This window comes from Muscardinus avellanarius (genome assembly GCF_963383645.1).
Source record: "Muscardinus avellanarius genome assembly, chromosome: 16".
Lineage (NCBI taxonomy): Eukaryota > Metazoa > Chordata > Mammalia > Rodentia > Gliridae > Muscardinus > Muscardinus avellanarius.
Genome location: NC_137802.1, coordinates 59,737,326 through 59,752,181, shown reverse-complemented (window position 1 = coordinate 59,752,181; position 14,856 = coordinate 59,737,326). Strand labels below are relative to the sequence as shown.

Genomic DNA, 14,856 nt, shown 5'->3' with positions numbered 1-14,856 from the left:
CAGGCTGCTTTGCTTTCATTCTGTCAGTCCATTGCTCTAAAATCTGGACTCTGAATAAAATCAAAATTACCAGATTAAGCTTGGTGTGTGTGGTGGTGCATGCCTCACATGCAAGTTTGAGGCCAGCCTGGGCAGCGCTGTGAGACCTGTTTCAAAAGAAAATTCCCAGGCGTGGTGGTGCACACTTGTAACCCCAGTTCTTGGGAGGCTGAGGCAGGAGGATCGTGCAGGTTTGAAGCCAACTCCAGCTACTTAGGCTCTCAGCAACTTAGTGAGACCCTGTTTCCAAATAAAATATAAAAATAGGTCTGGGATTGTAGCCCAGAGGTAGAAAGCCCCTGGTTTTCATCTCCAGTACCACATAAATAAATAAGTAAAGACTAAAAAATAGGGTTGGAGATATAGTTTGTAGGTAGAATGCCCCTGAGTTCAATCCCTGGTACAACCACCAAAAAAAAAAAAAAAAAAAAAAAAAAAAAAAAAAAAGCCAGGTGTGATAGCATACACTTGTAATCCCAGTACTTGGGAGACTGAGACAGGAGGATCGCAGTTTCAAAGCCAGCCTTGGCAATTTTGTGAGGCTTTCACTAGTGAGACTCTGTTTCCAAATAAGACATAAAATCAGCAGCCAGTAGTGGTGGTGCACACTTGTAATCCCAGCATTTGGGAGGCCAAGACAGGAGGATCTGGTTCGAGGACAGCCTCAGCTACTTAATGAGGCCTTCTGTACTTAGTGAGACCCTGTTTTAAAATAAAGAATGAAAAATAGGGCTGGGAGTGTTGCCTGGAGGTAGAATGTCCCTGGGTTCCACTCCCAGTCTCGCCAAAAAAAAAAAAAAATAATAAATAAATAAATAAATAAAAAATAAGAGAGAGAGAGAGAGAAAGAAAGAAAGAAAGAAAATAGGGCTGGGGGTGTAACTGGAAGGTAATATGCCTCTGGGTTCCATCTCTAGTACCAGTCAGTCAGTCATTCAGTAGGACGTAGAGGTGTATGTCAGAGGTAGAATGCTCCTGGGTTCAGTCCACAGTACTACAAAAATATATACATACATAAAGTAAAATAAAATAGGGCTGGCGCAGCTCAGTGGTAGAATGCTCAATCTCCAGCCATTTTTCCTCAGCATACAAATTGCTAAATTACGTAACACCTACCCCTGTCACTGTCTGTTCTAAATGGAATTATATAGCTTTTTTTTGGGGGGGTGGGGTGGGTCCGGGGATGGAACCCAGAGGCATTTGACCTCCGAGCTACACCCCCTGCCCTATTTTTTATTCTTTATTTTGAAACCGGGTCTCACTGAGTTGCAGAGGGCCTCACTAAGTAGCTGAGGCTGTCTGTGAACCGCGATCCTCCAGTCTCAGCCTCCGGAATGCTGGGATTACAAGCGTGGGCCACCACGCCCAGCTCTATATAGCTTTTTAATAGTTTATTTCCCAAATGAACACCATTCTACCTCCAGGCTACACTCCCAGCCCTATTTTATAATTTATTTGGAAGCAGGGTCTCACTAAGTTGCTGAGAGCCTCACTAAGTAGCTGAGGCTGGCTTTAAACCTGTGCGATCCTCCTGTCTCAGCCTCCCAAGAGGGAAGATTACAAGTGTGTGCCACCACGTCCAGCTAGCCCCCCTCCTTCTTTTTTGATGGTACTGGGGTTCCTGGAAACCCTTCTACTTCCGGGCTACACTCCCAGACCTATTTTATACTTTTATTTGGAAATAGGGTCTCTTAAGCCAGCAAGGCTGGCTTTGAACCTGTGTGATCCTCCTGTCTCCGTCTCCCAAGTGCGGGGATTGCAAGGGTGCGCCACCATGCCTGGCCCTTTTTATTTTAAAACATGACTTGTAAATTGCTGAAGGCCTCACTAAATCTGTGATCCTCCTGTACTAGGATTACAAGCATGTGCCACTACACCTGGCTCCAAAGAAACTTTTTTTGTTGTTTTTGTGGCACTAGGGATAGAACCCAGGGGCGGTCTACCTCCAAGCTATACCCCCAGCCCTATTTTTTATTCTTTATTTTGAAACAAGGTCTCACTGAATTGCAGAGGGCCTTACTGAGTAGCTGAGACTGTCCACAAACTGCGATCCTCCTTCTCAGCCTCCAAATGCTGGGATTACAAGCGTGTACCACCATGCCTGGCTTCCAAAGAAACTTTTTTTTTTTTTTGGTGGTACTGGGGGTGGAATTTAGAGACTTTCTACCTCCGGGCTATACTCCCAGACTTTTTTCTATTTTATTTGGAAACAGAGTCTCACTAAGTTGCTGAGAGCCTCACTAAGTAGCTGAGGCTGGCTTTGAACCTGTGCGATCCTCCTGTCTCAGCCTCTCAAACGCAGGGATTACAAGTGTATGCCACCACACCCGGACCAAAGAAACTTTAAAGTATAAACATAAAATGTATGCTTATGCCAGGAGTGGTGGCGCACATTTGTAATCCCTGCGATTGAGAGGCAGAGACAGGAGGATCGCACAGGTTTGAAGCCAGCCTCACTGATTTAAGAAATCCTGTTTCCAAATAAACATATAAAAAACAGGTCTGGGAGTGTAACCCGGAGGTAGAAGGCTTTCCAGGAACCCCAGTAACAACCCCCCCAAAAATGTATTTTTATCTTTTATTACACACACACACACACACACACACACACGTATGTGATTTTTTTTTCTTGGTGGTACAAGGGTTTGAACTCAAGGGCACTCTGAGCTACACCCCAGTCCCCTCATTCGTTCGTTCATTCATTCATTCATTCATTCATTCATTCATTCATTCATGGGTCTGGGAATGAAATCCAGGGGCATTTGACCACTGAGCTACCCTCCCTGCCTTATTTTTTATTCTTTTTATTTTGAAATGGTCTCACTAAGTTGCAGAGGGCCTCACTAAGTAGCTAAGGCTGTCTGCGAACCGCGATCCTTCGGTCTCAGCCTCCCAAATGCTGGGATTACAAGTGTGTGCCACCACTCCTGGCTTAGTCTTTTTATTTGTTTGTTTGTTTGTTTGTTTGTTTACTTGCGGGTCTGGAGATGGAACCCAGGGGCATTTGACCCCCGAGCCACACCCACCGCTCTATTTTTATTCTTTATTTTGAAACCGGGTCTCACTAAGTTGCAGAGGGTCTCACTAAGTAGCTGAGGCAGGCTCTCTGGGAACCATGATCCTCTGGTCTCACGGATTACAAGCTGTGCCACCATGCCTGGCTTTAGTCTTTTTATTTTTAAAACAGAGTTTCACTGAGTTGTGAGAAGGGCCTCACTATGTACCTGCAGCTGTCCCTGAACTGGTGATCCTCCTGTCTCAGCCTCCCAAGTACTGGGATTACAGGTGTGCACCCCCATGACTGGCTCTTAGTTATATTTTTGGCAAATGTTTCTCCCATCCTGTCCTTTCCCATCCTGTGGGCTGGAGACAGCCAGGCCAGTTGGGTGAGTCTCAGAACTTTGTAGGCCTGTAGGAACAGAGCTTCCTCGGAAACCACAGTGTCACTCCAAAACCAAATCTACACACACGTCAATGTGTGTTTACACAGAAAAGCTGCAGTTGTCACTTTACAATTAGGACAGATAATGTTGATGATACAAACTGTGTAAATAGGCCCAAGTACATAAAAACAAACAACTTATCTTTGAAAGCATTAGTTATTGTTTACTCTGCTACTTTTTTCAAGTAATGATTTTGTCCTACAGCCTCAAGAAGAAAAAAGTAAGTAACTGTGAATATTATTTTTGAGCATCAGAATAAAAAATAGCTACTGGAACTACATTTTTTGAGGGACATTGACAAACTGAACTTTTAGGGGGGAAAATAGTCATGAAGTCTGGAAGACACGACATGCTCTGTGAGGAATGCTTGGAGTACTTGAGCACATGTGGCCTTGAGAAGAAAAAATAGTAAAATTATAGATGTTGTGAAAGATTTGAAGGATGGTGTGTGGAGGAGGTGTTAGATTTATTTCACATACTGCTAGCAGGCAGAACCAGGACTAATTGGTAGAAGTACTAGGAGTTTGAGTCATTTTGGAGTTTGAGTCATTTCATTGTAAGGAAAAACTTAGCACAAGCAGTCCAGCATAGAAAGGACTGCAGTAGTGAATTCTGTGTTGTGCGTGGGGATTCTTCGGATGCCATGAGACGGCCTCGCAGGACAGTCAGCTCCCAGGGACCCTTTCAGTGATCTGCGTGTTGCTTGAAAAGACTGACAGAATGTCCATTTAGTTAAGTCTGTTCCTAGAACATCTCATTTTCATAACAAAACCTTACCCTTTTTAATTACGTTTTCTATCCAGAAAAGTTTTGCATAGAATGTCTTTTTTATTTTTCGCTCCATTGAAATATATAGGTACAGCCATGCATCACGTAATGATGAGGTATGTTCTGAGAAATGCTTCATTAGATGAACTTGTTGCTGTGAACATCACAGGGGATACCTAAGTTGCTTGGCCGGCTTCAAACCTGTGATCCTCCTACCTCAGCCTTCCAATACTGGGATGACAGGCACGCTCCAGCACGCCTGGCTCATAGTGTGGACTTAATAAACGAAAAAGGCTTTGATGTCACTAGATGGCGTGATCATAGAGGACCACCATCATCTGTGTGGCCCAGTGCTGACTGAAACATTATTTTGCTGCACAAGGCATATTTCTGAATAAAGAAAAAAATGAAACAGCTAAAGAAATAATTTGGGAAGGGAAATCCTTAAGATTGATATCTTAGAGCGGACATGGGGCACACGCCTGTAATCCCAGTACTTGGGAGGCTGAGACAGGAGGATCGTAGGTTCGATGCCAGCCTCAGATGCTTAGTGAGGCTCTCTGCAACTTAGTGAGACCCTGTTTCAAATAAAAGAATAAACAACAGGGTTGGGGGTGTAGTTTGAGGTAGAATGCGCCCCTGAGTTCCATCCCCAGTACCACAAAAAAAGAAAAAAGAGATATTTTAAAAAATAATCAAAGACAGGCGTGGTGGTGCACGCTTGTAATCCCTGCACTTGGGAGGATGAGACAGGATTGCACAGGTTTGAAGCCAGCCTCAGCTACTTAGTGAGGCTCTCAGCAATTTAGTGAGACCCTGTTTCCAAATAAAGTATAAAATAGGTCTGGGAGTGTAGCCCAGAGGAAGAAAGCCCCTGGGTTCCATCCCCAATACCCCCCCCCCCAAAAAAAAATCACATGCTCCTTTAAATCTTAGGGTTAGCCAGAGTTTACTAAATACTTTCTGATTTGACATTGTCATAAAATTAAATCTGGGCATGGTAGCCGGTACTTGTAATCCCAGCACTTGGGAGGCTGAGACAGGCGGATCACACAGGTTCGAAATCAGCCTCAGCTACTAAGTGAGGCTCTCAGCAACTTAGTGAGACCCTGTTTCCAAATAAAGTATAAAATGGTTCTGGGAGTATAGCTTAGAGGTAGAAAAGCCTCTGGGTTCCACCCTGAGTAACACACACACACACACACACACTAAATAAAATAAATAAAATTAGATTTTTTTTTTTTTTGGTGTCCATGAACCGGGATCCTCCTATCTCAGCCTTGACAATGCTGGGATTACAAGCATGCACCACCACACCCAGCAAATAAAATTAGTTTTTTTTGGGGGGGTGGTGGTGGCTGGGGATGGAACCTAGGCGCATTTAACCTCCAAGCTACACCCCCAACTCTATTTTTTATTCTTTGTTTTGAAACAGGTCTCACTAAGTTATGGAGGGCCTCACTAAGTAGTTGAGGTTGTCTTCGAACCACAATCCTTCGGTCTCAGCCTTCTGAATGCTGGGATTTCAAGCGTGTGCCACCATGCCTAGTGAAATTAGATTTTTTGACTTTTTTTTTTTTTAATGCTGGGGATTGAACTCAGGGGCCTTGTACCTTTTGAGTTACACCTCCAGCCTCCCTGCCTTGTTTGTTTATGGTACTGGGGATGGAATGGGGCGGGGGGAGGGCATGTTTTTGTGGAACTGGGAATTGAACCCAGGGCCTTCTACCTCCAAGATATACCCCAGCCCTATTCTATCCTTTATTTTGAAACAGGGTCCTACTAAGTTGTGGAAGACCTCACTAAGGAGCTAAGGTTGGCCTCAAGCCTTCGATCTTCTTGTCTCAGCCTCCTAAGTACTGGGATTCTAAGCATGCACCACCACACCCGGCTCCTGGCTTTTTTCTTCTTCTTTCCCCCAGTATTGGACAGGAACCCAGGTATTCTATCTCTGAGCTATACCCCCAGCCCTATTTTTTTATTTTTCATTTTGAAACAGGGTCTCATTGAGTTGCAAAGGGACTAAGTAGCTGAGGCTGGTTGTGAACTGCGATTCTCTTTTCTCAGTCTTCCAAATGCTGGGATAAGGATAAGAAGATAAGGAAAAGAAGAGCGATGAGACATTCTTGCCCAACTGAGATGTGTAATAAAATCTAGATGGGATAGAATAGTTGAAGCTACTGTGATGGAGGGAACCTTTTGTTTGGGAAGCCAGATGTCTGGGTCTCCTCCCATGTCTGTCTGTTTCCTAGCTGCTAGTCTTAGGCAGTCTGTGCATTGGGGATGCTTGGGACCTGAGGAGTCCTCCACAGATGATTTTTGCATCCATTGAAGACCTAAAATTAGCAAGAGCTTTTATACCACTTGAGGAAATACTTCTAAATGATCTCCCACATATGGAACCTATTTAAATAAATATTTCTTTGCTTTTTTTCTTTTTTTATATGGTACTGGGGATTGAACCCAGGGATATTCTACCTCCAAGCTACACTCCCACCTCAGTGTTTTATTCTTTATTTTTTGAAACAGGGTCTCCCTGATTTGCCAAGGGCCCCACTAATTAGCTGAGGCTGTCTGCCAATCATGATCCTCCTGTCTCAGCCTCCCACATGCTGGGATTACAAGTGTGTACCACCACGCCCAACTCTCTACTTAAACATTTCTGATGCACTCAGGTTAAATTCTTACCAGTTTGTTAGATTGATGATCTTAAAGTTTTTTGGTTTTGTTTTATTTATTTATTTATTTATTTATTTATTTATTTATTTAGTGGTACTAGGGGTGGAACCCAGGAACTTTTCTACCTCCGTGGTATACTCTCAGACCTATTTTTTATACTTTATTTGGAAACAGGGTCTCACTAAGTTGCTAAGATCCTCACTCTGGAGCTGAGGCTGGCTTTGAATCTGTGTGATCCTCCTGTCTTCAGCCTCCCGAGCACTGGGATTACAAGCATATGCCACCACGCCCGGCTTGATGATCTTAAAGTTGATTGAGGTGTTAGCCCTCCACAGCATGTTCTCACTTAGCCCTGAATTTTGAGATCATCTTCTGGGTGTCATCTGTTTAGTTCTCCTTTGCTTTCTGTTCTGCTACTAGGTCCAGATTATTTTTTCCTATGATACTGTGAGTTAGGAAATAAAAATAATTAGAGGTTGCTGAAATTAAATGAGTAAATTGAGTTTGAATAGGCCTGAGGGAGACTTGTGAGCTCATAGGTTGAGCTCATGACATATCAGTGTATTGTGTTCACATACTGAACACATAAACCCTGTCTTACACATTTTCACTGGATAGATAAAAATTTTTTCAGATGAGTAACATTGTGTCTAATGTATTCTCTCCTTTTACAACAGCGAAGAAGATACAGAAAATGAAAATGAAAAGAAAATTTGGTACTACAGCACAAAAGTCCAACTTGCAGAATTGATAGACTGTCTAGACAAAGATTATTGGGAAGCTGAACTTTGCAAAATTCTAGAAGAAATGCGTGAAGAAATTCATCGGCACATGGACATAACTGAAGACCTGACTAATAAGGCCCGGGGCACTAATAAATCCTTTCTTGCGGCAGCTAATGGTGAGGGGGAAATTTTTCTCATTTTATTTTTGTTAAAGATAATTTTTGGTTTGAAATCACTACAAACTTGAAAATGCATTATGCTCTCTACCTTATTTATATTATATGTGAATTCTCTATAGTTCATTTCCCCAGGATAATCTTGTTCATTCTAATATAAAATAGGAGCGGGGCGAGGTGGTGCATACTTGTAATCCCAGCATTTGGGAGGATAAGAGAGGAGGATTGCAGTTTGCTGACAGCCTCAGCTACTTAGTGAAGCTCTTTGCAACTCAGTGAGACCCTGTTTCAAAATAACGAATAAAAAATAGGGTTGGAAGTGTAGCTTGGAGGTAGAATGCCCCAGGGTTCCATCTGCGGTAGCACCAAAAAACCCCCAAAAAACCAACAGTGCTGAGGGTTGAACCTACGGCTTTGGGCATGCTAGGCAAGTACTCTACCACTGAGCTGTACCCCCAATCCAACTTTAATTTTAAGAAATTATATTTTCGTTTAACTTATTCTTTGTTCATTTTTTTTTTAAACTCTCAATTTTGGAATAGTTTTAGATTTATAGAAAAGTTGGAAAGAGGGACCAGGGGATAAGTTTCCTGTCTCAGCCTCCCAAGTACTGAGATTACAAACATGTGCCACCACACCTGGATTTATGTCTTATACTTTGATGAAATTTTCTTTTTGTTCTCTTTTTTTTATAGTTGTCTTTTATTTTTAAAATTTATTTATGTATTTATTTTGGTGTACTGGGGGTATAAACCAGGACTTTTCTACCTCTGGGCTATACTCCCAGACCTATTTTTTTATATTTTATTTGGAAGCAGGGTCTCACTGAGTTGCTGAGAGCCTCACTAAGTAGCTGAGACTGGCTTTGAGCCTGTGTGATTCTCCTGTCTCAGCCTCCCAAGCACTGGGATTACAAGTGTGCGCCACCACACCCGGCATGTTCTCTTTTTTTAAAAAAGTAATAAATGGAGCTGGGCATGGTGGCACATGCTTATGATCACAGTCCTTGGGAGGCTGATAATAGGAGGACTGCAGATTCGCAGCTAGCCTCAACAATTTAGGCCCTCCACAACTTAGTGAGACCTTGTTGTTTTTGTTGTTTTATTTTATTTTGTTTTTGTGGTACTGGGGATTAAGTTCTTGAGCATACTACCTCTGAGCTTACACCCCAGCTTGATTGTATTTTTTATTTTGAAACAAGGTCTTACTAGGTTGACCTCACTATTTGCTGAGGCTGTCCTCAAGTCAAGCATGCGCCACCATTCCTGGCAGTGAGACCCTGTTTCAATAATAAAATAGGCCTGTGTGTGTAACTCAGAGGTAGGATGCCCCTGGGTTCAATGCTTAGTACCACAAAAACAAAACAAAACAAAAACAAAGTCATAATGAATAAAATATTTTGAAAAAGTTTGAATAATACAAAAGGGTACCCAGTAAAAAGAGAATACTTCTATTATTGCCTTTTTTTTAGTGATGGGATTAGTGATTGGTGATCCTAGGACTTTCTACTTGCTAGGCAAGTGCTCTACATCGGAGTTATATCCCTAGCCCTTTTATTTATTTATTTATTTATTTATTTATTTATTTATTTATTTATTTATTTATTTATTTATTGGTACTGGGTTCGTGGAAACCCTTCTACCTCCGGGCTACACTCCCACACCTATTTATATATATATATATATATTTTTTTTTTTTTTTTGGAAACAGGGTCTCTTAAGCCAGTGGGTCTGGTGTGATCCTCCTGTCTCTGCCTCTCAAGCACAGGGATTAACAAGCGTGCGCTACCACGCCCAGCACTTTTTAAAATTATTTTTAAAAATTTTATTTTTATACAAGGTCTTGCCAGGTTGCCCAGGCTGGCCTTGCACTCGTGATCCTCCTGCCTCAGCCTTAAGTAGTTAGAATTACAGGTGTGCAATACTACGCCTAGTTTAATGCCTCCTTTTTATCCTGACAACATCTTGTGCATGGTTACTATCACCTGCTCGCTCTTTCTCTTTCTTCCTTCCTTCCTTTCTTTCTTTCTTTCTTTCTTTCTTTCTTTCTTTCTTTCTTTCTTTCTTTCTTTCTTTCTTTCTTTCTTTCTTTCTTTCTTTCTGGGGTGGGGTACTGAGGATTGAATCCAGGGGCATTCTACCTCCAAGTTCCACCCCCAGGGAAACAGGGTCTCACTAGGTTGCTGAGAGCCTTGCTAAGTTGCAGAGGGTGGTTTCAAACCTGTGATCCTTCTGTCCCAGGCTCCCAGGTACTGAGATTACAAGCTCGCACCAACCACACCTGGCATCACTTTTTTTTCCCCCTAAAAGTTCCTGTCCTTCCTTCCTTCCCTCCCTCCCTCCCTCCTTCTCTCCCTCCCTCCCTTCCTTCTGTGGTACTGGGGGGATGAAACCAAGAGGCATTCTACCTCTGAGCTACACAAGCGCCCCCCCCCCCCTTTTTGTGGTACTGGGGATGGAACCCAGGGGCATTCTATCTCCAAGCTACACCCCTAGCCCTAATTTTTATTCTTTATTTTGAAACAGGGTCTCACTGAGTTGCAAAGGCCTCACTTAGTAGCTGAAGCTGTCTGCAAACCATGATCCTCTTGTCTCAACCTCCAGAATGCTGGGATTACAGGTGTGTGCCACCACGCTCGATATAGACTGAAGTTTTTCTGATGAAAACCAAGAAAACTACTTCTAAACTACGTCTACTTGTTTCTAAAGACAAAGTATATTTGTGTGCAATAGTATGTGTGACAGCATAACTATCATTCTCCAAAACCACACTTGAATTGAAGAGAACACTGATGTGTGATAAGTAAGAAAAGGCTTGGACACAGCTAAAACAAATACATTCTACTTATAAGCAAATGGAGAATGGGGACATTAAATAGGATTATATGTTTAGCAGACGGTGTCAACAGAAAAATATACTTAAGCCGGGCGTGGTGGCGCACGCTTGTAATCCCAGCGCTTGGGAGGCTGAGACAGGAGGATCGCACAGGTTCGAAGCCAGCCTCAGCCACTTAGTGAGGCTCTCAGCAACTTAGTGAGACCCTGTTTCCAAATAAAGTATAAAATAGGTCTGGGAGTGTAGCCTGGAGGTAGAAAGCACCTGGGCTCCACCCCCAGTACCACACACACACACACACACACACACACACACACACACACACGTTCTTGTAGACTCTTACCTCAGCATTTTATCTACATTAAAATGAAAAGGCACTATTCAACCAGGTGTGGTGGCACAAGCCTGTAAATCCAGTACTTGGAGGCTGACACAGTAGGACTGCAAGTTTGCAGCCAGCCTCAACAACTTATGCCTTCCCCAACTTAGTGAGAAATAAAAATTAAAAGCCGGGTGTGGTGGTGCACACTTGTAATCCTAGCATTTGGGAGGCTGAGACAGGAGAATCGCGGTTCATGCAAAGCCTCAGCTACTTAGTGAGGCTCTTTGCAATTCAGTGAGACCCTCTTTCAACATGAATAAAAAATAGGGCAGGGCGTGTAGCTTGGAGGAAAATGCTCCTGGGTTCCATCCCTGGTACCACAAAAGAAAAACAAACAAACAAACAAAAAAAACCCCAAAACTTCAATCTCTAGAATTTTTGGGTAAGGTCAATAAATGTAGTAATAGTGCCTGGCTATAGATATTTTTCAGAATGAGTTTGTTCACAAAGTGGCATATATAGTATTGTCTTAAATAAGAAAAACCAAAACAACAATAGTTAATGAAAAATGTATAGTGGTATGATTTGAGTAAATGAAAAAAACTAAAATGTCTAATATAGGAGAATTGAATAATTTAAAGATGGATCATCATGTAATAGAAAACTATTGAGAATTAAGTAAACTCAGGGCCAGGGCTAGCGAGTTATTAAACGTTTCCTCCAAATAGCCAGCTTTTATCATTAAAAAGACAACCAGTTATGCTATTCAGAGAATATCAGAAAACTGACACTCTTGCCTGTTCTTTTTATCTAATTTAAATGGTTTTAGAGTTAAGGGGGAAAAAAACCTTTTTACTTTGTTTTGTTCTCATCAAATGGCTCTTAGTCAAGTAGGGCGGATGGACAGTGGTTTGGTTTGATTAGGAAAACTTGCTGTGGAAGATGAGCTTTTTACTATCTTTAAAAGTAAGATGTAATATGCCTCTAAGAAAAAGAGGTAATTTGTAGCTTTTTGTTCTTTTTGTTCTTTTTTTTTTTTTGGTGCCACTGGGGATTGAATGCAGAGGCATTTTACCCCAGCTGATTTTCTTTCTTTCTTTCTTTCTTTCTTTCTTTCTTTCTTTCTTTCTTTCTTTCTTTCTTTCTTTCTTTCTTTCTTTTTCTTTGTGTGTGTGTGTGTGTGTGTGTGAATACTGAGAATGGAACCCTCAGTACCACATTCTACCTCCAAGCTTCACCTCCAGCCCTATTTTTTAGTCCTTTTTATGTTTGAAGCAGGGTCTCACTGAGTTGTGAAAGACCTCACTAAGTAGTAGCTGGACTCTTTGCGGACCGCGATCCTCCTGTCTCTGCCTTCTGAATGCTGGGGTTACAAGCGTGCGCCACCACGTCCAGCTTATTTCTTATTTTGAAAACGGTCTCACTATGTTGCAGAGGGCCTCACTAGTAGCTGAGGCTAGCTTTGAACCTGTGATCCTCCAGATTCAGCCTCCCAAGTACTGAGATCACAAGCATGAGCCACCACACCCTATTTTTCTTTTTTCAAATAAAAAAGTCTTAGCTGGGTGTGGTGGTTTGTACTTGTAAATTCCAGTACTTGGGAGGCTGAGACTGGAGGATTGTGGATTAGGGTCAGCCTTAGCAATATAGCTAGCCCAGGTTTCCAATGGGTTCAATGTCCAGTTCCACACACACAGAGAATTTAGTGCTTGAAGCCGGGCATGGCAGCGCACACTTGTAATCCCAGTACTTGGGAGGCTGAGACTGGAGGATTGCGGATTTAGGGTCAGCTTTAGCAATTTAGCCAGCCCAGGTTTCCAAATTAAACATCCCTGGGTTCAGCCGGGCATGGTGGCACATGCTTGTAATCCCCGCACTTGGGAGGCTGAGACAGGAGGATCGCACGGGTTCGAAGCCAGCCTCAGCTACTTAGTGAGGCTTTCAGCAACTTAGTGAGACCCTGTTTCCAAATAAAATATAAAAAAAAAGGTCTGGGAGTATAGCGCAGAGGTAGAAAGCCTCTGGGTTCCACCCCCAGTACCACCAAAAAGCCAAAACAAAACAAAAAAATCATCCCTGGGTTCAATGTCCAGTACCACACACACACACACAGATTTATTGCTTGAAGCCAGGCATGGTGGCGCACACTTGTAATCCCAGTACTTGGGAGGCTGAGACAGGAGGATTGCAGGTTCACAGCCAGCCTCAGTTACTTGCGAGGCCTTCTGAAACTTAGTGAGACCCTGTTTCAAAGTTAAGAATAAAAAATGATCGAGCTGAGGGTTCAATCTGCAATAAAACACCCACATACCCTCTCCCCCCCCCCTCTCTCTGACTGAGATACTATCATTGTTTGAAGTGTGAGTAAATTAGAGCTCACAGTCAGTTTGTATAAACAGGTGAAAGGACACAATAAACAACATGGAAGCGGCTCCTGGGTGACTTGAGTCACAAAGAGGACATAAAATAGAACAACTGCATTTCTTTCAGATGGAAATTATTGTCCCGTAATTATAGGAGATGTTCATTTACTCACCAGTCCTGAATTATTACAGCAGTTAGGATTAAGGAAGATGGTAGAGTGGAGGGATTAATTGTAATCAACTCAAATGCAATCACTCAAGTAGGAAGTCACTGTTGTGTTGTTGTTATTTTGGTGGGGTTGGTGGTTGAGCTCAGGGCCTCACATGCGAGGCAAGCGGTACCAGTGAGCTAGCGCCCTGGCTCTCTACAAGGTCTTTCTAATTCTGGGAAATAGGCCAGAAAGAAATATTGGCCATAATGAAGGTAGAGAACATTTAAACAAAGGAAACAGAAGGAAGTCCAAAATCCAAAAAATATCAGGGTACACATGACTGTTACAAATGTTTCTTTTTCATAAACATGAAATCTAATTGGAAAGCTTCACAAAAAAAAAAAAGGAAAGCTTATTTCTCTTAGAGATAGTGTATAGCAATCTGAGACCGCAAGTATTTGTAACTAGATGCTTTGTAGAAAATGAGAACCAGTTTTTCTCACTGTCAGAGAAGTTACAAATTGGGGGGATATTGTTAGATGAACCAAAGAGACACAGTCACACATGGACATCCACATACCCCCACACACAGATTGAGAAATAATACGTGTATTATTAAGATATAGAAATGGATTTTCTGCTTGTGTTGGTTAAGAGAATCTAAAAGTAGCAAAACCCAAAAGCAACTAGTACACCTAGCACCTAGATTGTGATTTCTAAATACTCCAATCAGGTCAAGAACAAAAGCCCCTTGAGAGGTGGCGGATTCTAGGTGGGGAGCATACAAGGTTGCCTGGAACATTTTGTAATGCTGGCATGTAAGGAAGTAAATGAACTTTGATCAAGAAAGTTATTTTATTTTTTTTTTATTATTATTATTATTATTATTATTATTATTAATTTTTTTGGTGGTACTGGGGGTGGAACCCAGAGGCTTTCTACTTCTGGGCTATACTCCCAGACCCATTTTCTACTTTATTTGGAAACAGGGTCTCACTGAGTTGCTGAGAGCCTCACTAAGTAGCTGAGGCTGGCTTCGAACCTGTGCAATCCTCCTGTCTCAGCCTCCCAAGCGCTGGGATTACAAGCGTGCGCCACCACGCCCGACTGATCAAGAAAGTTAAAAATGAAGCGTTGGATTATAACCCAAATGCTCTAGTTAGTAGCCATGTGTCTGTTTCATCCTGTGATCTACACCTTGTGGTACTTTCAGTATCCTTGATCTATTACTATGCCCAGGTTGAGAGATGGTTAGCATCTTTGAGAATTTCAGAATAGTTATAGAACCTCAGAGAGAGAAGTTGTTTCCAGATGGGCCTCTGCTCATTTTACACTTGAGGAAATAGAGGCCTGG

General features: G+C 42.3%; 1 protein-coding gene across 2 annotated transcripts in view; it reads left to right on the top strand.

The window, feature by feature from the left end:
- BPTF (bromodomain PHD finger transcription factor) overlaps positions 1 to 14,856 on the top strand; it is a gene marked incomplete at both ends in the record, with an annotated part of 152,889 nt that overhangs the window by 38,577 nt on the left and 99,456 nt on the right. For both annotated transcript variants that reach the window (XM_080713422.1, XM_080713423.1), the window contains one exon: positions 7,607 to 7,830. In XM_080713422.1, coding sequence (XP_080569548.1) covers positions 7,607 to 7,830 — 224 coding nt within the window. The remainder of the gene's footprint in view (positions 1 to 7,606; positions 7,831 to 14,856) is intronic.